This window comes from Saccopteryx leptura, chromosome 6, assembly GCF_036850995.1.
Source record: "Saccopteryx leptura isolate mSacLep1 chromosome 6, mSacLep1_pri_phased_curated, whole genome shotgun sequence".
NCBI classification, from domain to species: domain Eukaryota; kingdom Metazoa; phylum Chordata; class Mammalia; order Chiroptera; family Emballonuridae; genus Saccopteryx; species Saccopteryx leptura.
This window is the reverse complement of record NC_089508.1, coordinates 26729007-26749406: the sequence shown is the minus strand read 5'-3', so window position 1 is coordinate 26749406 and position 20400 is coordinate 26729007. Positions and strand designations below refer to the sequence as shown.

The 20400-nt window shown below is 40.4% G+C and overlaps 1 protein-coding gene across 2 annotated transcripts in view; it reads left to right on the top strand.

Annotated features, from left to right (window-relative positions):
• Positions 1 to 20400, top strand: part of YLPM1 (YLP motif containing 1) — a 78315-nt gene that overhangs the window by 26268 nt on the left and 31647 nt on the right. The window contains exons 5-6 of one of the 2 annotated variants that reach the window (XM_066344743.1): positions 14006 to 16111; positions 18902 to 19022. In XM_066344743.1, the coding sequence (XP_066200840.1) occupies positions 14006 to 16111; positions 18902 to 19022 (2227 nt within the window). The remainder of the gene's footprint in view (positions 1 to 14005; positions 16112 to 18901; positions 19023 to 20400) is intronic. The other variant, XM_066344744.1, reaches the window with a different exon arrangement.

Below are 20400 nucleotides of genomic sequence, written 5' to 3'. Positions count from 1 at the left end.
GTTCGAAACCCTGGGCTTGCGTAGTCAAGGCACATATGGGAGTTGATGCTTCCAGCTCCTCCCCCTGCCCTGTCTCTCTCTCTCCTCTCTCTCCTCTCTAAAATGAATAAATTAAGAAAATTTTTTTTTAAATAAATAAAAAAAAAAGAGCGGGAAGCATCATTCATAGTAGTTGCTTCTTATATGTGCCTTGACCAGGTAAGCCTGAGGTTTTGAACTGGCGACCTCAGCATTCCAGGGGACTCCTTAACTACTGCACCACCACAGGTCAGGCTGTATATACTGTTTTTTTTTTTAAAGGGTAATTATTTATTTATTTATTTATTTATTTATTTATTTTTTACAGAGACAGAGAGAGAGTCAGAATGAGGGATAGACAGGGATAGACAGACAGGAACGGAGAGATGAGGAGCATCAATCATTAGTTTTTCGTTGCGCATTGCGACACCTTAGTTGTTCATTGATTGCTTTCTCATATGTGCCTTGACCGCGGGCCTTCAGCAGACTGAGTGACCCCTTGCTTGAACAAGCGACCTTGGGTCCAAGCTGGTGAATTTTTGTTCAAACCAGATGAGCCCACGCTCAAGCTGGTGACCTCCGGGTCTCGAACCTGGGTCTTCCGCATCCCAGTCCGATGCTCTATCCACTGCGCCACCGCCTGGTCAGGCTGTATATACTGTTTTGAGTGGCATCTTTCACTTGACATTATAGAGATTCATCCATGTTGTGTGTACCTGTAGTTTGTTCATTCTCATTCTTGTACAGTATTTTATTGTATGAATATATTATATATAATGTTTATCCATTCTAATATTGATGGTTATTTAATTTTTATTATGAAAAACACTACTACATGTCTTGGTACTATATATCTCCCTTTAGATGCATGCACGTAGGTGTGGGTGTTTAATTTTGTTTAGATATATATAAAGATTGGAGTTGCATGATCATGCGATTATATATGTTCTGCTTTGATCTTGTCAAACAGTTTTCCAAAGTGATTGTTTTAATTTATATTCTCACCAGCAGTGTTTCTGTGTTCTAGTTTTTTGTGTTTTTTTTGCATCCTCATCAATACTTAGTATTGTTAAACTTTTAAATTTTAGCCATCTTGGTAGATGTTTAATGACATTATAATACAGCTTTAATTTATATTTCCCTGATGATGAATGAGGTTGATTCCTTTCCATTTTATTATTGTTCAGGTGAATTTTCTCTTTTATGAAATACTGATTCAAGTTTTTTCTCTATTTTTCTATTAGATTAGTTTTTTTCTTAATATGTAGGAGTTCTTTATATCTACTGATATCAGTTTTTTGTCTAGTATTATCTAGGTTGTCTTGACTGTATCTCACTCTACAGCACTTTTTACTTTCTACAGTATATCAGAAAAGTAATCTTCACCATTTACCATCTAGGTCCAGTGGACCCTTTTTATTTATTTGTATATATTTTTATTTATATATTTTTTTCCCTGAGAAAGGAAGGGATAGAGATGAGAAGCGTCAGTTTGTTGTTGTGGCACTTTAGTTGTTCATTGATAGCTTTGTCATATGTGCCTTGACCGGGGCCTCAAGCCGAGCCCGTGACCCCTTGCTCAAGCCAGTGACCTTGGGCTCCAGCCAGCAACCTCAGGGTTTCGAACCTGGGTCCTCAGTATCCTAGGTCGACATACTATCCACTGCCACCACTGGTCAGGTGGATCTTTTTATTTTTTTAATTTTAAAGTAATTTAACAAAATTTACAGAAGCAAGAATAAAGTGATAGTGAAAAACAACTTACTAGAAATTCTAATAAAAATTTTAAAGAATAAAACTGCATCAAATAAATTTTAGCTACAAACATCATAAAAGATGAAATATTTTTGTCATATCTTTTAACAAAGCAAAATGGTCCAGGTTCTTGCCATAAAATATTTTGTGAAGTCCTTCCTATTTAATAACTAAGTGGGTGACAATACCACATTTCTGTTCTGTTTGTAGAAATATGTTGTTCACACATCAAATCTTGAGTTTGAGAATATTGATCTATGATATTGTCCTTTGAGGACTCATAGTTGGAGAGCTTACTTATGATAAATTTCACATCTTTATTAAAGCCTTGAAAGAAGCTGTAGAGACATTTATCTTCTGTTTCATCTGATAATTTTGGTGTAACTTTCTCTGTCACTTTTCTTTCCTTTGTCCTTACAGTCAGAAAATGAAATTTTCTGAATTCTCAGTTGTGCTAAAGGAAGATTTAAAGCAGGTTGCAATATGGTAGACAAGTAACAGGGTGTGACAGTTGATAACACCTTTGCCTCATCCTTCTAGGCACTTCGGTCATTCTTTTGTTGTCTTTGTATTTTAATCTTCTTTGGCAGAGTTGGAGATAATAAGTAATGAGCATTAATGAATTCTAGGATAAGGAAATCTCAAAGTATTTTTAAAAAATATTTTATTGATTTTAGAGAGAGAGAGCAAGAGCAAGAGAGAGAGAGAGAAGGGGGAGCAGGAAGCATCAACTCACAGTAGTTGCTTCCTATATGTGCCCGACCTCAGCATTCCAGGTCAGTGCTTTATCCACTGTACCACCACAGACAGGTCAGGTGCAAAGTATTTCAAATGTGGAAAAAAATCACTTAAGATCTTATATTTTAGACTTGTGAAAGGATCCAGTGGACCCATATGGTAATTGCAAGATCATTTAAATTTTGTTCTGTTTTTTAAAAAGTAAATTGTCTCTTTGTTCTCTTAAAGGCTAGTATGAAAAAGGTTATGAAATATCAATCTTTACAAATAGAACTGATAATAAAAAAACAAAAAACAGCCTGACCTGTGATGGCGCAGTGGATAAAGCGTCGACCTGGAAATGCTGAGGTCGCCGGTTCAAAACCCTGGGCTTGCCTGGTCAAGGCACATATGGGAGTTGATGCATCCAGCTCCTCCCCCCCTTCTCTCTCTCTGTCTCTCCTTTCTCTCTCTCTCTCTCTCTCTGTCTCTCCCTCTCCTCTCTAAAATGAATAAATAAAAAATTAAAAAACAAAAAACAAAAAAAAAAACCCAAAAACATAAAAACTATTGGATTCAGTGAAACCTAATGAGCCCCAAGGACTAATGATTTAGTCTTTTGATTAATAGAAAGTATTTATTTTAATTTAGTAGACCAATTTATTGCTCTTTTTTCCTTTATGTTTAGTGCTTTATTTATGTCCTGTTTAAAAAAATCTTTGTTTACTCTAAAGTCATAAATACATTATCCTATTTTATCTTTTATTTTAAAATTAATAATCCACATAGAATTGATTTTGTTGTTAATGTATGGTATAAAGTAGGGGTCAAATTTTATTATTTTCCATATGGCTATCCAATTGACCCCAGTACCATTTAATTGAAAAAGTCATCCTTTCCTTACTACTTTACAGCATCTCCATCATAAGTCAAGTGATTATATATGTGGTTTTGTTTCTGGACTCTGTTCCTTTGGTTTACTTGTCTGTTCTTGCACCAGTGTCATACTGTTTTAATTACTGTAGCTTTATAATGAATCTTGATATCTCTTAGTATAAGTGCTCCAATTCTGTTTCTAGATCAGATGTTGGCAGATTTTCTCTATGAAGGACACATGGTAAATATTTTTGGCTTTACAGGCTATGTTTGGTCTCTGTTAAATATTTTATTTCTTTTCTATTTTTAACCTTTAAAAATGGGAAAGTGTCATTTTTAATGGGATTTGGCCTATAGTTGGCTGACCCCATATCTAGATTGTCATGACTATTCTTGGTCCATACTTAAGTCAGCTTGTCAGTTTTCAAAAAACTGCTGGAATTTCAAGGGGTGTTACATAGAATCTGTTGACCATTTTGAAGAAACATTGACATCTTTATAATATCAAGGCTTCTCTTTGGTCCCATCTACTTTTTGATCAGTTTTAATATTGGAGTTGTGGACTTCTTCCAATATGTAGTTGTCTCACTAGGTTTAGCAAGGGACTACAAACACTACAGTTTTTCTTTATGCTTCCTTTTGTCATGGTTGTTCCTCTTTATAGTGTTTACTTCTTTTTGGGAACTTTGGGTTTAGGATCTTGACTATACATATTAGAAAGTAGGCATTATTTCATATGAAAACTAAAAGGGAAAGAATTTGATTCAAGAATTTGATAACGGCCCTGGCTGGTTGGCTCAGCAGTAGAGCATCGGCCTGGCGTGCAGGGGACCCGGGTTCGATTCCCGGCCAGGGCACATAGGAGAAGCGCCCATTTGCTTCTCTACCCCCCTTCCCCCCCTCCTTCCTCTCTGTCTCTCTCTTCCCCTCCCGCAGCCAAGGCTCCATTGGAGCAAAGATGGCCTGGGCGCTGGGGATGGCTCCTTGGCCTCTGCCCCAGGCACTAGAGTGGCTCTGGTTGCGGCAGAGCGACGACCCGGAGGGGCAGAGCATCGCCCCCTGGTGGGCAGAGCATCGCCCCTGGTGGGCGTGCAGGAGTCTGTCTGACTGTCTCTCCCCGTTTCCAACTTCAGAAAAATACAAAAAAAAAAAAAAAAAAAAGAATTTGATAATTTGTTTAAAAGTATTTGTAATCTTGCATACTTCTTACGTTTTTATACCCAGTTTAAAATATTTTTATGTCAAATTTTGAAATATTTATACCTAGCTCTAATGGTTTCATACCTGGTTTTAGGGTTTTATTTTTCTAGAGGTTTATGAAATACATAACTGTACAAACATTTTCTAAATATTTAAACATCAAATACTTATTTTTCTTTTCATTTGATCAATGTGCAGTACATGTGGTTTATGTGATTATGTTTAGTGAATAAATACTATATTCTATATTTTAAATAAATGCTTTTATATGTTTAAAAGGTCATAGTATTTCATTTGTTGATGTAGAGATGGCTTATTTTGTACATATTTTTAACATGAGTATCTCAATATATTTATTTCACATTCTTGATCTTAGCCAAAAGGCTGAGAAGCAATTATATATATTTATTTCAAAGACCTAAAAACTTTTTACTTTTCTAAATCTGAAAGGTTTTGATAGTTTTAAGATTTCATAATATTCTTGAACTTTGAAAATATGAAAGTGCCGTATTGATAAAGAATTGCCATTTTTATGTAATGTTGAAGGTATATTTCAATTGGTTTAACATTTTCTGATCTCCAAAATAAAAGAAATGATGACCCTTGGCTGATCACGGGTCAGTAGTTTAACCTGAAAGCAAAGCACCCTACCCTTTCATGGAAACTGCATATTTTATGTGTAGGTATGAGACTTGCAGAATCTTTCCACCATGTTCTGCTTCCTGTCTACACACATTTTAGTGCTCCTGCTTTCTTTATCCTTTCCTCTGCCCTTTACACATGCTTTTCTCTTTGGCTGTCATTTTTGCTTTACTAATTCCTGTTTTTACTGCCCCCAGGGTTGTACATAAATAATTTATATGTTGAGATCCTTCAGTGAGTCACATATTGGGGATACCTCATTGAGTAAGACCAGCATGTCCTATACTTATTAAATTTTATTCTAATTATTTATTTGTCTCACTCTTCCTGTGGACTGTGAACTCCCTAAGGTTAGATATCAGTTTATTTCCACCATTAACACAGTACTGGGCCCTGGCCGGTGGCTCACTGGATAGAGCCTCAGCCCAGCATATCAATGTCTAGGGTTTGATTCCTAGTCAGGGCACACAGGAGAATTGACCATTTACTCCCCACCCCCCCACCCCCCCCCCCGCTTCTCTCTCTCTCTCTCTCTCTCTCTGCCTCTTGTAGCCAGTGGCTTGATTAGTTTGAGCATGACCCTGGGTGCTGAGGATAGCTCCATCAGAGAAGGACAGCCTCAGGTCCTAAAAATAGCTTGTTAATTGAGCATTGGTCCCAGATGGGGTTGCTGGGTGTATCTTGGTTGGGGCACATGTGGGAGTCTGCCTCCATATTTCCCCTCCTGTCACCAAAAAAAAAAAAAGTGCCTGACAATAGGTGTTATACCAGAATGTCTCAGTTATGGATAAAATTCTCAAAGCAATCATAATTTAGTTAGGAAGGCAGTTTATTCATATTCAAAATTTGATTATAATATTAGATAACATGTTGACAAGGGTTCTTTATTGGTTCTTGTACATTGTGGCAGATAGTCTTATCACTTATATGAACTAATGCTGAATTGAATACAAATCAGAGAATTTTAATGATTTAAGATGTTATTCCAGACATTTTGAATTAATAAATGTAACTTAAAGGAAAGGAACCAAACTGTTATAAGCTCTGAAACAGTATTCTTTTTGCTTTTTGTAAATGTGTGATTTCTGTCCGTAGCATTGCATTATATTCTTTGACAGGCCTCCAGTCAGCTCTTGCCTTGGCTAAGCCCTCACTCTTTTGGATAGACCCATCTACTCTCTTCTGCCTTCTCTGTCTCAGCAAACATTTTTATTTAGCTTTATAGCTTTAATTTAGATTCCTGCCTCACAGAGAAAATCAAGAAAATCAAGGCTTTCAAGCCCAGTAAAACACACTTTCTGTCTTGACCGTTACCATCCTCATCTTCTTTCTTGTAATCTCAGAAGAAGCCTTTCTCCTGGTTACAGAGAAAGACAGAGACAGAGAGTGAGTCAGAGAGAGGGATAGATAGGGACAGACAGACAGGAATGGAGAGAGATGAGAAGCATCAATCATTAGTTTTTCATTGCGCTTTGCAACACCTTAGCTGTTCATTGATTGCTTTCTCATATGTGCCTTGACCGCGGGCCTTCAGCAGACCGAGTAACCCCTTGCTGGAGCCAGCGACCTTGGGTCCAAGCTGGTGAGCTTTTGCTCAAACCAGATGAGCCCGCGCCCAAGCTGGCGACCTTGGGGCCTCGAACCTGGGTCCTCTGCATCCCAGTCTGACGCTCTATCCACTGCGCCACCGCCTGGTCAGGCCATTTTACATCTTGAAGTGATACATTCATATAGTTTGAAAACAAAAAAAAACAGTCATCCACTGTTCTGAGCTACGCTAGATGTGCTTTCCTAATGACATCATCTTTTATTCTTTAGCTGTTTCTTCTGGTAGTTATCTTCGTATCACAAAAGATATGCTGCTACTTTCTTGACTTACTTTTTAGGTAATATATAATTAATACTTGTTCTGATAAAAAGTTCATTTAATTCTTGCACTATTCTCTAAGCCCATCTGCCCAGCAGCGTATTTATATCACTTTTTTTTTTTTTTTTGTATTTTTCTGAAACTGGAAACGGGGAGAGACAGTCAGACAGACTCCTGCATGCACCCGACCGGGATCCACCGAGCACGCCCACCAGGGGGCGATGCTCTGCCCCTCCGGGGCATCGCTCTGTTGTGACCAGAGCCACTCTAGTGCCTGGGGCAGTGGCCAAGGAGCCATCCCCAGCGCCCGGGCCATCTTTGCTCCAATGGAGCCTCGGCTGCGGGAGGGGAAGAGAGAGACAGAGAGGAAGGAGAGGGGGAGGGGTGGAGAAGCAGATGGGCGCTTCTCCTGTGTGCCCTGGCCGGGAATCGAACCCGGGACCTCTGCACACCAGGCCGACGCTCTACCACTGAGCCAACCAGCCAGGGCCTTATATCACTCTTCTGATACATCAGTAAACAATATTGTTTCTTTCTTTTTTTTTTTTTGTATTTTTCCGAAGTTGGAAATGGGGAGGCAGTCAGACAGACTCCCACATGCGCCCGACCGGGATCCACCCGGCATGCCCACCAGGGGGCGATGCTCTGTCCATCTTGGGGCGTCGCTCTGCCGCAATCAGAGCCATTCTAGCGCCTGAGGCAGAAGCCACAGAGCCATCCTCAGCACCTGGGCCAACTTTGCTCCAATGGAACCTTGGCTACGGGAGGGGAAGAGAGAGACAGAGAGGAAGGAGAGGGGGAGGGGTGGAGAAGCAGATGGGCGCTTCTCCTGTGTGCTCTGGCCGGGAATCAAACCCGGGACTCCTGCACACCAGGCCGACGCTCTACCACTGAGCCAACCGGCCAGGGCTACAATATTGTTTCTTATAGAGGTAAGCAGTGTACTAATACTACATTTTTCTTTAATGTTATAACTTTTTTCAGAATTTCCAGTTGTCATGCAAAATCTTTAAAATAATCCTTCAGCCTACGTCCCCAAAATACCATCTTCTTTTCTCTTGAGGAGCTCTCTCCCCCAAATTCATGCATCCTCTTGCTTTTTTGCCTAGGCTGGTTGGCTGGTTGTTTGCTCTCAGGATCTGCCAGGTGGCGGTTGCTTTGGTGTTTCCCTTGACTATCCTCCTGAATTTGGATATATTGTACTTAATTGAATCTCATGGCTTCCTGTTTGTGGGTTAGTACAGTGGTCCCCAACCTGTTTTGGGCCACGGACCGGTTTAATGTCAGAAAATATTTTCACGGACTGGCCTTTAGGGTGGGACAGGTAAATGTATCATGTAACTGAGACAAGCGTCAAGAGTGAGTCTTAGATGGATGTAACAGAGGGAATCTGGTCATTTTTTAAAAATAAAACATCGTTCAGACTTAATTATAAATAAAACGGAAATAATGTAAGTTATTTATTCTTTCTCTGCGGACCAGTACCAAATGGCCCATGGACCGGTAGCGGCCCAGGGGTTGGGGACCACTGGGTTAGTGCCTCCTTTTCCCTGAGTGCATGCTCGAGTAACTTAGACACTGTATAATGAAGGTCAGTTTTCTGCATTGTTGCATGTCTGCAAATGTATTTATTCTAACCATACATTGATTAATGTTTTGGTTATGGAATTGGAAGTTGAACATAATAATTCCTCAAGGTCATTGTTCTTTTCTTCTGTCATTTAGTGCAGCTCTTGTGCTGTTCCAATTTTTTTTTTCTATTTAGATGACTTCTAGGTAGTGTCAGAAACATTTTTTATTCATGGTATTCTAAAATTTCAGTGTATTTTTAATTTTGTTAATTGTCTTGCGTGGTCTGGGACATTTCTATCTGGAGATTAGAATCTCATAACTCTGGGAAAGTTCTTTGTGCTATTTCTTCTTTAATTTTTTTCTCGTTTTCTATTTTTCTCTTTCTGAAACTCATTAATGAGATTTTTGACCTGCCAGATTGATATTTGTCTCTCTTCTTTTTCATTTTGTTGTACTTTCTGAGATACATACTTTTAATCAGTCTACTGCATTTTTTATTTTGAGAATTTAAATTTTTTTCTACAGTTCTTCTCATTCTGATCCCCTTTCATATTGCAATTTGTTCTTGATTTTTAGGTACTCTCTGAAGATACCAGTTTATGGGGGGGGGTTGTTTTGTTTTGTTTTTTACGTTCTCTTGTGGCCCTGGCCAGTTTGCCCAGTGAATAGAGCATCAGCATGGCATGCGGAAGTCCCGCATTTAAGCCTCACTCGGCACACATGAGAAGCGACCATCTGCTTCTCTCTCCCTCCCTCTACCCCTTCTCTCTCTCTTCCCCTCCTGCAGCCAGTGGCTCAGTTGGTTCAAGTGTTGCCTTAGGAGCTGAGGATAGTTCGTTTGATTCAAGCATAGGCACCAGACTGGGGTTGCTGGGTGGATCCTGGTTGGGGCTCATACAGGAATCTGTATCTCTATCTCCACTCCTCTCACTTAAAAAAAAAAAAAAAAGATTCTCTTGAAAAACAAGAGATAACAATGTTATCTCTGTTTTCTCCAGATTCATGTAGTATTTATCTTTGGTCTTTTTTTTTTTTTTTTTCATTTTGGAGACGTTCTTCAAATACCTAGTGATCTTTGGTTGTCCATTTATATTAGAGTGGGAGACACTGACAAGCTGATTGGGAGCTCTGGGGCAGGGAGCTTAGTAACTGTTAGGCTTTGCTTGGCGATAAGGCAAAAACTCAGGGACCCTCAAACTCAAGAACTTAGAGACATTCAGCCTACGGGAAGGCTGGCTGGTGATTCTGAGTGTAGGTTTTAATTTACGTGACTTGAGCCCCAAGTCTTCCTCTCGCCTTCCCCAGCAGCCCTGGTAACTGGGCACACGGACCCTCTCTGGGTCTCTGTAGGCAAGCCAGCCCCACCGTGTGTTGCCAGCACTCCAAACTGCAGCTTCTTCCTGCATGTTACCATTCATGTGTGTTTTTTGTCTTCTAGAATTTAATAACAAAATTCTCATCTGTTGCTGGTCCCCTTTCTCTGTTTTTAGTGGGTTTAAGTATTTTTAAATTGTTACGACTATAAAGTGTCAACTTGGCTAGGCTGAAATACATTTCCCAGAGTTCTGTTTCTTATGTTTCTGATTAGGGTGAGTTACAAGGGTGATCTTTGCCCCAACATGAAATATCTCTGGACAACCAAAACATTCTAAGCCTTTCCCCAGAAAAGGATATGAAATCCTTTTTTGTGTCTTGGGAATATCTTCATTCTTCTTCTAGCTGGTTCATACTCATCTTTGATATTCTGTAACAAATTCTGAAGTAGAAAGGTAACTATTATTAATGCATCTTATATTGTGTAGATAGATGATAAGGAAGAAAAATTAACCAGAAATATTTGACTAATAACATATGTATATATTTAAGCCAGGGGTCCCCAAACTTTTTACACAGGGGGGCAGTTCACCGTCCCTCAGACCATTGGAGGGCTGGACTACAAAAAAAACTATGAACAAATCCCTATGCACACTGCACATATCTTATTTTAAAGTAAAAAAACAAAACGGGAAGAAATACAATATTTAAAATAAACAAGTAAATTTAAATCAACAAACTGACCAGTATTTCAATGGGAACTATGCTCCTCCACTGACCACCTATGAAAGAGGTGCCCCTTCCAGAAGTGCGGCAGGGGCCAGATAAATGGCCTCAGGGGGCCGCATGTGGCCCGCAGGCCGTAGTTTGGGGACCCCTGATTTAAGCATATAGTATCAAATTAAGAAAGGAGTACTCATATTGTCACAGTCCTTATTTCTGCAACTGGTTATGTTAATCATAGCTGGGTTTTTTTTAACTCTCTTCTCTCACTACCTTTTTCATATTTCCTTTGCTCTCAGCAAGAACCACGTCTGGTCCTGGTTTCTTACCTGCTGGGTGACCCAACCTTCATTCTTGAAAGGTCAAGGCTCTTCGCAGTCCTGCTTAAATTGCGTTATTGTAGTTTTCCATTGACTTTATTACAGGACACAGATGTACTAAGGTGTTCTAGAGAATTTACATCCCAGATATACTCCTCCTTACCCTCATTCTGTAGTAGTAACCCAGTTTTCCTTAGAAAATCAGGAGCAGTTTCCCCCATATCCCCAGGCAGTTAAGTAACTCCCTTCTTCGCCTGTTGACTTAGAACCCAGAGTAGTCAGGTGGCAATCTCATCTTGAGTTGAAGAGTCATTGTGTTCCCTGATGGAAACACTCTTCCCTTTGAAACTAAGGCATCTAGACCAGCAAAACCAATGTCACAGGTATAGGAAGTAAATATTTTGCTGAAACTGAATTTATTATCCTTTATTGATTTTTCAAATTAAAGAAAAAACATTTCTCATTAAAGGCATGAAAGTTATCACTGTCCACTCAGTCACCTAAGCCAGAAACCTTGAAATCATCCTAAATTCTTCCATTTCCATTATCTTTTTTTTTTATTGATTTGAGAAAGAGTGTATGGAGGGAGGGGTGAGAAGGATCAACTCATAGTAGTTGCTTCTCATATGTGCCTTGACCCGGCAAGCCTGGGGTTTTGAACTGGCAACGTCAGCGTTCCAGGTCAACACTTTATTCACTGCGCCACCACAGGTCAGGCTCCACTATCATTTAAATCCCACCTATTAGAAAATCTTATCCATTTTAGGGAATATTTAAGATCTTGTTTCCTGGCAGTTGTCAATTTGGCTCAAATAAAATCTTACAGAAATACTTTTAAAATCTTATTCATTATAGCTTCCTTCATATCTCTCACTTTTATCTCCTCCTCTACATTCTCATATCAGTCACTGCCCTGGAACAGGAGGCTTCACTTTCACTTACCCAAATTGTAGAAACAATCAACAAGATGCTTTTCCCACCTGTCCATCTGCTACTTTCCTGCTAGAGCAATCTTTTAGAAAATCTGACTGTATTTACTTGTTCTAAGTGCTTACAAGGTAATCCCAACTCTTACCCAGCCAAATTAATTCCTCTGTTGTAACAAGTCTAAAGTCACATAGCTTTAACAAATTAGAAGTTGATAATCTCTCAGAACTTATGTGATGGCTTTACAGTATCAGGAATCCAGGTTCCTTCTGGTTTGTTACCTCCCCATTCCTTAGTATGTTGTCCTCAGCTACATGGGCCAGGATTACTTCACTACCATCTCAGAGCCAGTGTGAAAAAGGAGCTGGTGAAGAGTAAGGTGTGCCGTTTAAGGGTACAACCCAGAAGGATGTGAAGTTATTTTTATTCTCAGCCCACTGGCCAGAACGTGACTATCAGTTCTAGCTGCAAGAGTGTTTGGAAAAGAGATTCTTTAGTCTGGCTAGCCTGTGTCTAGCTAAAAGTGGTGAAGCTCGATCACTGTAGAAAAGGGGGAATAGCCCTGGCCGGTTGGCTCAGCGGTAGAGCGTCAGCCTAGCGTGCGGAGGACCCGGGTTCGATTCCCGGCCAGGGCACATAGGAGAAGCGCCCATTTGCTTCTCCACCCCTCCGCCGCGCTTTCCTCTCTGTCTCTCTCTTCCCCTCCCGCAGCCAAGGCTCCACTGGAGCAAAGATGGCCCGGGCACTGGGGATGGCTCTGTGGCCTCTGCCCCAGGCGCTAGAGTGGCTCTGGTCGCAACATGGCGACGCCCAGGATGGGCAGAGCATCGCCCCCTGGTGGGCAGAGCATCGCCCCATGGTGGGCGTGCCGGGTGGATCCCGGTCGGGCGCATGCGGGAGTCTGTCTGACTGTCTCTCCCTGTTTCCAGCTTCAGAAAAACGCAAAAAAAAAAAAAAAAAGAAAAGAAAAGGGGGAATAGATGTCGCAGGAGCACCAGTAGTGTCTTCCATACAAGGCATAATGCTGTTCTGGACATTGACCCTTGCCTGCCTCTTTACCTTTTCTATTAATGTGCTGCTTTGCCATTCTCCCTTCTTCCCCAGCACTATCTCCTCTTTGCTTCAGCTATGCTGTTTGCATTTCCACACGTGCAATGCTCATATGTTTCTCTGCCTTTCCTCATAATGCTTCCTTAGCCTAAGATGCCTTTGTCTCCTGTTCCCCTCATCTCCAACACAGTCTCTTAGCCTGGTCTGGGAGAATTTGTCTTTCAAGGCTTAATTTAAGCATTTTCTGTTGTATAAAGCATTAATTGAACAGCAGTCCACTACCACTACCACCATGATAGAATTGATCTTTCTTTCCTCTGCTGTCCTTATATGCAGGTGGACTTGAGTCATTGTACTTTTGAGCAGGTATTTACACGTATTTATACATCCCTTGGATGTAGTCTAGTACATGACAGATGAGATGTACATTAAAAATGTGCACTAGAGATTTACTGAATTAGTGAATGAGTCCATAGCAAAAATATCTCTGTCCAGACTTTAAAATGTCGGGGCACTCTCTTAAGATATGACTGGCTGCTGGTTTTTTAAACTTTTGTCAATAAGTTAACATGATGATGCTAGCTCCAACAATATTTATAATTATCCTATATTTTTAATTGTTTCATTATTTTTAGTTACATTTTAATTCTAAAAGTACTCTTGAAGATAGCTATGGAATGGAATTTATTTTTTTCCATTAAAATTAGTGGACTTTTCTATCTACTAAGGTGCAATATTTGTAATTGTTTTTGAACAACTCAATATATCAGTGACTTGCTGCAGGAGATGTGTCGAAATGAATTAGATAAAACTGACATGATTTCCAAAGCCTGTCCTAAGACCTTCAGAGTACTGCCACCTTAACATGTTGGTTCTAAGATACAGATATCTCAGGATTTGTTTACTGACTGAAAGAGTCATTGTTGTAAACAGATTCTAAGGCAAGATTGCCTTAAATATTCTTACATGGAGAATTTTTTTTCTGCTTTACTGTCTTGAGTAATATCTTTTGTTTTACTTGTAGATTTGATGGTCCTCGAAGATTTGAGGATTTAGGGTCAAGGTGTGAAGGACCGAGACCCAAAGGGCCTCGATTTGAAGGAAATCGCCCCGATGGGCCAAGACCCAGATATGAAGGTCACCCAGCAGAGGGCACTAAAAGCAAATGGGGAATGATTCCCCGGGGGCCAGCATCTCAGTTTTATATTACCCCCAATACATCCCTAAGTCCTCGACAGAGTGGACCACAGTGGAAAGGCCCCAAGCCAGCTTTGGGACAGCAACATCAGCAGCAACCTAAGTCACAAGCAGAACCTCTTTCAGGAAACAAAGAACCATTAGCAGACACCAATAGTAACCAGCAGAAGAATTTTAAAATGCAATCAGCTGCATTATCCATTGGTGCAGATGTAAAGGATGCCAAGGCGGCTCAGTCAGATGAGAATCTAAGCGACTCTCAACAAGAGCCACCTAAAAGTGAAGTCTCGGAAGGGCCCATAGAGCCTTCTAATTGGGACCAGAATTCTCAAACTATGGAGACTCAAATGGACAAAACCCAAGCTGTTACTCAGCCTGTATCCCTTGCAAATAAACCTGTACCTACTCAATCTACTTTTCCCTCACAAACGGGGGGGATGGAGGGAGGAGCAATGGTAGCAGCGTCATCATCATTAACTGCAGATAATGATTTTAAACCTTTAGGTCTTGATCTACCCCATTCAGGAAACAACCAAGATAAAGGGCTGCCTCGGCCAGAGAACAGAGATAATAGACTAGAAAGCAATCGAGGCAACAGCTCTTCTTACAGAGGTCCTGGTCAAAGCAGAATGGAAGACGCACGGGATAAAGGACTAGTAAATAGAGGTCGAGGCCAGGCAATCAGCCGAGGCCCAGGGTTGGTCAAGCAAGAAGACTTTCGTGATAAGATGATGGGTAGAAGAGAAGACAGTCGAGAGAAGATGAGCAGAGGAGAAGGCAGTCGAGACAGAGGGTTGGTGAGGTCAGGAAGCAGTCGGGAGAAAGTGCCGGGTGGTCTGCAAGGCAGCCAGGACAGGAGTAGAGCTGGCAGCCGAGAAAGAGGACCACCTCGGAGAGCTGGCAGTCAGGAGAGAGGACCCCCTCGAAGGGCTGGGAGTAGAGAGAGAGTTCCACCTCGAAGAGCTGGAAGCAGGGAGAGGGGACCACCTCGAGGACCTAGCAGTCGGGAAAGGGGACTGGGAAGACCAGATTTTGGTCGTGACAGAGGTCCATTTAGACCCGAATCAGGAGATAGTGGGGAAAAAATGTATCCTTATCACCGAGATGAGCCACCTAGGGCTCCATGGAACCATGGAGAAGAGAGAGGGCACGAAGAGTTCCCGTTAGATGGTAGAAATGCTCCAATGGACCGAGAAAGACTTGATGATTGGGATAGAGAGAGATACTGGAGAGAATGTGAACATGACTATCGAGATGATACCCTAGATCAGTATAACAGAGACGACAGGTTCTCAGCACCACCATCTCGCTCTCATGATGGAGATAGGCGGGGCCCTTGGTGGGATGATTGGGAGAGAGATCAGGATATGGATGAGGACTACAACAGGGAAATGGACAGGGATGTGGATCGGATTGGAAGACCCATGGATATGTATGATAGAAATTTGGATAATGAGTGGGACAGAGATTATGGGAGACCACTGGATGAACAAGAATCACAGTTCCATGAACGGGATATTCCATCTCTTCCACCTTTACCACCCCTTCCGCCTCTTCCACCTTTGGATAGATATCGGGATGATAGATGGAGAGAAGAAAGAAATCGAGACCATGGGTATGATCGAGATTTCCGTGATAGGGGTGAGTTGAGGATCCGAGAGTATCCAGAAAGAGGAGATACGTGGCGGGAAAAGCGAGATTATATTCCTGACAGAATGGACTGGGAAAGAGAACGGTTGTCAGACAGATGGTACCCGTCTGATGTGGATAGACATTCCCCCGTTGCGGAACATATGCCCTCACATCATTCTTCTGAAATGATGGGGTCGGATGCAAACTTAGACTCTGACCAAGGCCTTGGAGGGGTAATGGTTCTCAGTCAGAGGCAGCACGAAATCATTTTGAAAGCTGCACAAGAACTGAAAATGCTTCGGTAAGTTGACTGCTTAAGATCATTTCTTTTAGTCAAAACCACATTCAGACTGCTCTTTTTAAACTGATGTGATATATTTGAATGGAATTGATTTTACTTCAAGTTCTTATCACATAATTTTAATTGAATCTCTGGTCATTCTGCTCTGTTTTAGGGTTAGGATGGGTGTTTAGGAACTGTGTTAATTATAAATTTATGTCCTGAAATATGAAAATTTGATAGCCATTCTTGGCTTTTATGGATTTGTTGCTGATATGCCATGCCTGTGCATATTTCAGGTATCAAACTTCAACTTTCTAGTGCTCTGAATTTCAGAGCTCATATATAACATCCTCTTTTTCTCCAGAAGGCAGTTTGTTCTTTGGTATTAGATCTGATAGACTTCACATTCACTAATCTTTGATGTAACTTTGGAAAGTGCTGAAAGGACTTATATTTTTCTCATTGAAGCTAAGAATGGTTTACCTGGAAGCATCCTCAGATTTGTCTAACCACTGATACTTTCTTTTGGGGATGTTTTATCTTTCATTATAACTAGAAGCAGATATCTCTACTTGAGGATGTTACTACTTTGTACATAATTAAGTATTTTCTTTGCGAGATGGAGAATAGAATTTGGATTTCTTGATTTACAGTCAACTTACTATGTATGTGTAGGTATTTACATAATGCTTTCCATATAGTAGCAATAATAGCAAAAGCTAACATTTATTGTATGCTTATGATGTGCCAGGAACTGTACTAAGTGCTTTGTGTGTATTAATTATTTCATCTTTAAACCCACTATATCCTGAGATATGAATTTAAGAATCATTGACAGATCACAAGGTTTTTGAGCAGTTTCTTAAGAATTAGCAATGTTTTGAGAAAATAAATTTATTTCATTATTTAATTCTGATCAATATTTGTGGATTACACCAGTTGAAATTATAATGAAAGTTTTATGACTGGTAGTTAAAGTATGATGAGGATAAATACTTGTAGGTAAAGATGAAAGATCAGGCAGCAAAACCGATTTCTGTGATCTGTGGAAGATAGGTTCTGTGAGGTTTAACTTTTTCAGATTATTAATGAAAGTGTAGAAAGCATGCCTTATGACAGGTAACTACTATACAATTCACTTTTAAATTATAGTTATCTTTAATTTAGCACTTCTGTATGCTGGACACTGTGACAGGCGTCCCCAAACTGCAGCCCCCTGAGGCCATTTATCCGCCCCCCCCCCCCCCCCCCGCCGCCGCACTTCTGAAAGGGGCACCTCTTTCATTGGTGGTCAGTGAGAGGAGCACTGTATATGGCAGCCCTCCAACGGTCTGAGGGACAGTGAACTGGCCCCCTGTGTAAAAAGTTTGGGGACCCCTGATTTAGCATATAATATCTCAGCTCTTCTATCTCAAATCCTTATATCTCAAAGGCCTATAAAGATAAGTAATATTATCCCCAGTTCACAAATGATACTAAGGTTCAGAGAGGTTAAGTCCACTGGCTAGTTAGTGGCAAACCCAGAATTCGAACAGTTTGTCCAACTCTAAAATCTATTTTGTTTTTGAAAAACACCAGGCTGATTGGTGTTGCTAAGCTGCCAGGGTTTCTTTCCTTTTCTTTTAAAAATTTCCTTTTCCATCCATTATCGCTTTACATAGAAATGCTGGATAAAAAGTACTTCTTCTTCATCCTTTTTAAAAAAAAATTATTTCTGGGCAACATAAACATAATAAACAAAATATATGAAATAATGGATAAGAGTGGTCATAATTTAATACATGTGAGCTATGTGTATTGGTATAAAGTCATGATTTACATGACATAAAATATTTTTATATACTTGACCCTTATTTTGTGTCTATTTGGGTCACTACACTTTACAGATGTAGAGAGAAAATTGTAAAAGGTCTTAAGAGGTTGTAGTAGATGTTACATCTACTAGGTGTTACATCGGGTAGGTGTTTAAGGTGAGCATTGTAAGGAAAAATAAAAGGAATTTGACCAGACATTTAAAGAAAAACTTAAAGAGTGACATAATTACCCTTTAGGACTATAAAGTGTTATCAAAGGTATAGACTGATAGTTGTTTTCACCATATATAGCAGGGGCCATTAACTAAAATACCCACAAGAAGCAGACAGATAACAGATATGAGTGAAAGTGGATCAGTATACCTCTAGTGAATGTGGTGAAGATTATGGCAAACTGCCTTCATCTAAAGTGAGCAGCCGACTACTCCACTTAGCAAATTGTTGGCATGTGGGAATGGAGGCCTAGTGTTATCAAATCTCTTTACACTTGATCTTAGCCAAAAGGCCAAGAAGCAATACCAAATTTGTTTAAAATTGAATTTATATATAAAATATCTTGCTTTGTAAATAATGGCAACTAATACAGATTTTGGAAACTGATGTGAATACCAAATTTAAAAAAAACTTTCCAGGCCATATTTGGCCCGTGGGCCAGCATTTTGCAACCTCTGGTCTAAATAAAGCAAAAATAGCAAGAGAGCTTTTGGTTAGATGAAAGAAAAACATGACAAATGGATGAGTATTAGTCTAATGAGGCAGGTTGTAGAATCTGTCCTTGAAGATCTTCAATAGTATGTAATTATTTATAGGTTACTGATCATTTAGCTTCAGAAAGGCAAGTGATGATGTTACTCTGCAAGTGCTCTGGGAGCACTGCAGAGGGTTTTAGAACAAAATTTTTAGGTCTCTTTTTTTTTTGTTCTATACTAATTGTAGTCATTTAGGGATGGAGTAGACATGCCTTATGTACAATGGCAATTTTATTTGTTTGCAGGGAACAGAAAGAACAGCTTCAAAAGATGAAAGACTTTGGGTCTGAGCCACAGATGCCTGACCACCTACCACCCCAGGATTCAAGACTGCAGAATACACCTTCAAGACCTGGAATGTACCCGGTACGGGAAAATGTGTGCTCAGAAAATGCAATGGTTCCTGTTGTGTATGTTTGCCTGTTGTTTGATCTTTTTGTATTATAACAAGTGTAAATTTCCTCTATAAAAAATGTAAATTTTGGAAAAGTAAAAAGCTAATGGTAATTGACTTTTGAAAATCTATGGTCCTTTTTCCCCCCAGGATTTGATAAGTACACCAAGCACACATGAACCATGTAGCTTCATGTTAAGAAATTGTCGGAATTTTCTAAGAATTGTTTTTGTTCAAATAGTCCTGTTTTCCATCTGGGCAGTGCAAGGGCTCACTATGAGCCCTGCCCATGTGAGCCTTATTCTCTCCAACTCTTGAGCTGTTTGTTCTTCTTCAGCTAGGGAAGGGATCAAACATCATGCCCCAGTTCAGGCCGTAAAGAGGGAAGATTTATGTTAAAGACTTGTGTGTTTAAGTTCTCCATTTGTTTTACTTTCATATTTGTTGTTATTTTGCTGTTTTACCTTTAAGCCAGTGATGGGCTTTAATAATGTTACCATAAAAATAACTTTATAACAACATAATGAGAGAGAAAAACACTTGAACCATTTCATCTTCATCCTGGTCTAGCACATAACACTCATACATAGTTATTGACATCAACAACCACCATGATGTTGACTCCCTAAATCATGTCTCCTGACCTATATATGCATCCATCTGTCTACAGAGTTTCTCTCTGTGGACATGTCTTCTGTCAAACTCAGCATATTCAAAATGGGCTCATTATCATTTTCCATCAAGCCTATTTTTTCTCCTCACCATCACCGAGTCACCCAAACTTGAAACCTGAAAGTCAGCCTATGTTCTACCCTTTCATATTCAGTCATTCTATTCATTTATTTTACTGCCATTTTTATATTGTTCAGATATTCCATCCTTCCCTTCCCTACAACCTCAATTCTAGCCTTCCTCAGTTCTTGCCTAGATTATTGCAGAAACATTGTACTTCACCTCTCCATCTTTTTCATTTCCCTCTGATTCATTCTTCATTCTTCTGTTTAACGTGATTATTTTATTTTTTTTATTCAAATTTTTGAGGTATAATTTACATACAAGAACATACTCATTTTGGCCCTGGCCGGTTGGCTCAGCGGTAGAGCGTCGGCCTAGCGTGCGGAGGACCCGGGTTCGATTCCCGGCCAGGGCACACAGGAGAAGCGCCCATTTGCTTCTCCACCCCTCCGCCGCGCTTTCCTCTCTGTCTCTCTCTTCCCCTCCCGCAGCCAAGGCTCCATTGGAGCAAAGATGGCCCGGGCGCTGGGGATGGCTCCTCGGCCTCTGCCCCAGGCGCTAGAGTGGCTTTGGTCGCAATATGGCGACGCCCAGGATGGGCAGAGCATCGCCCCC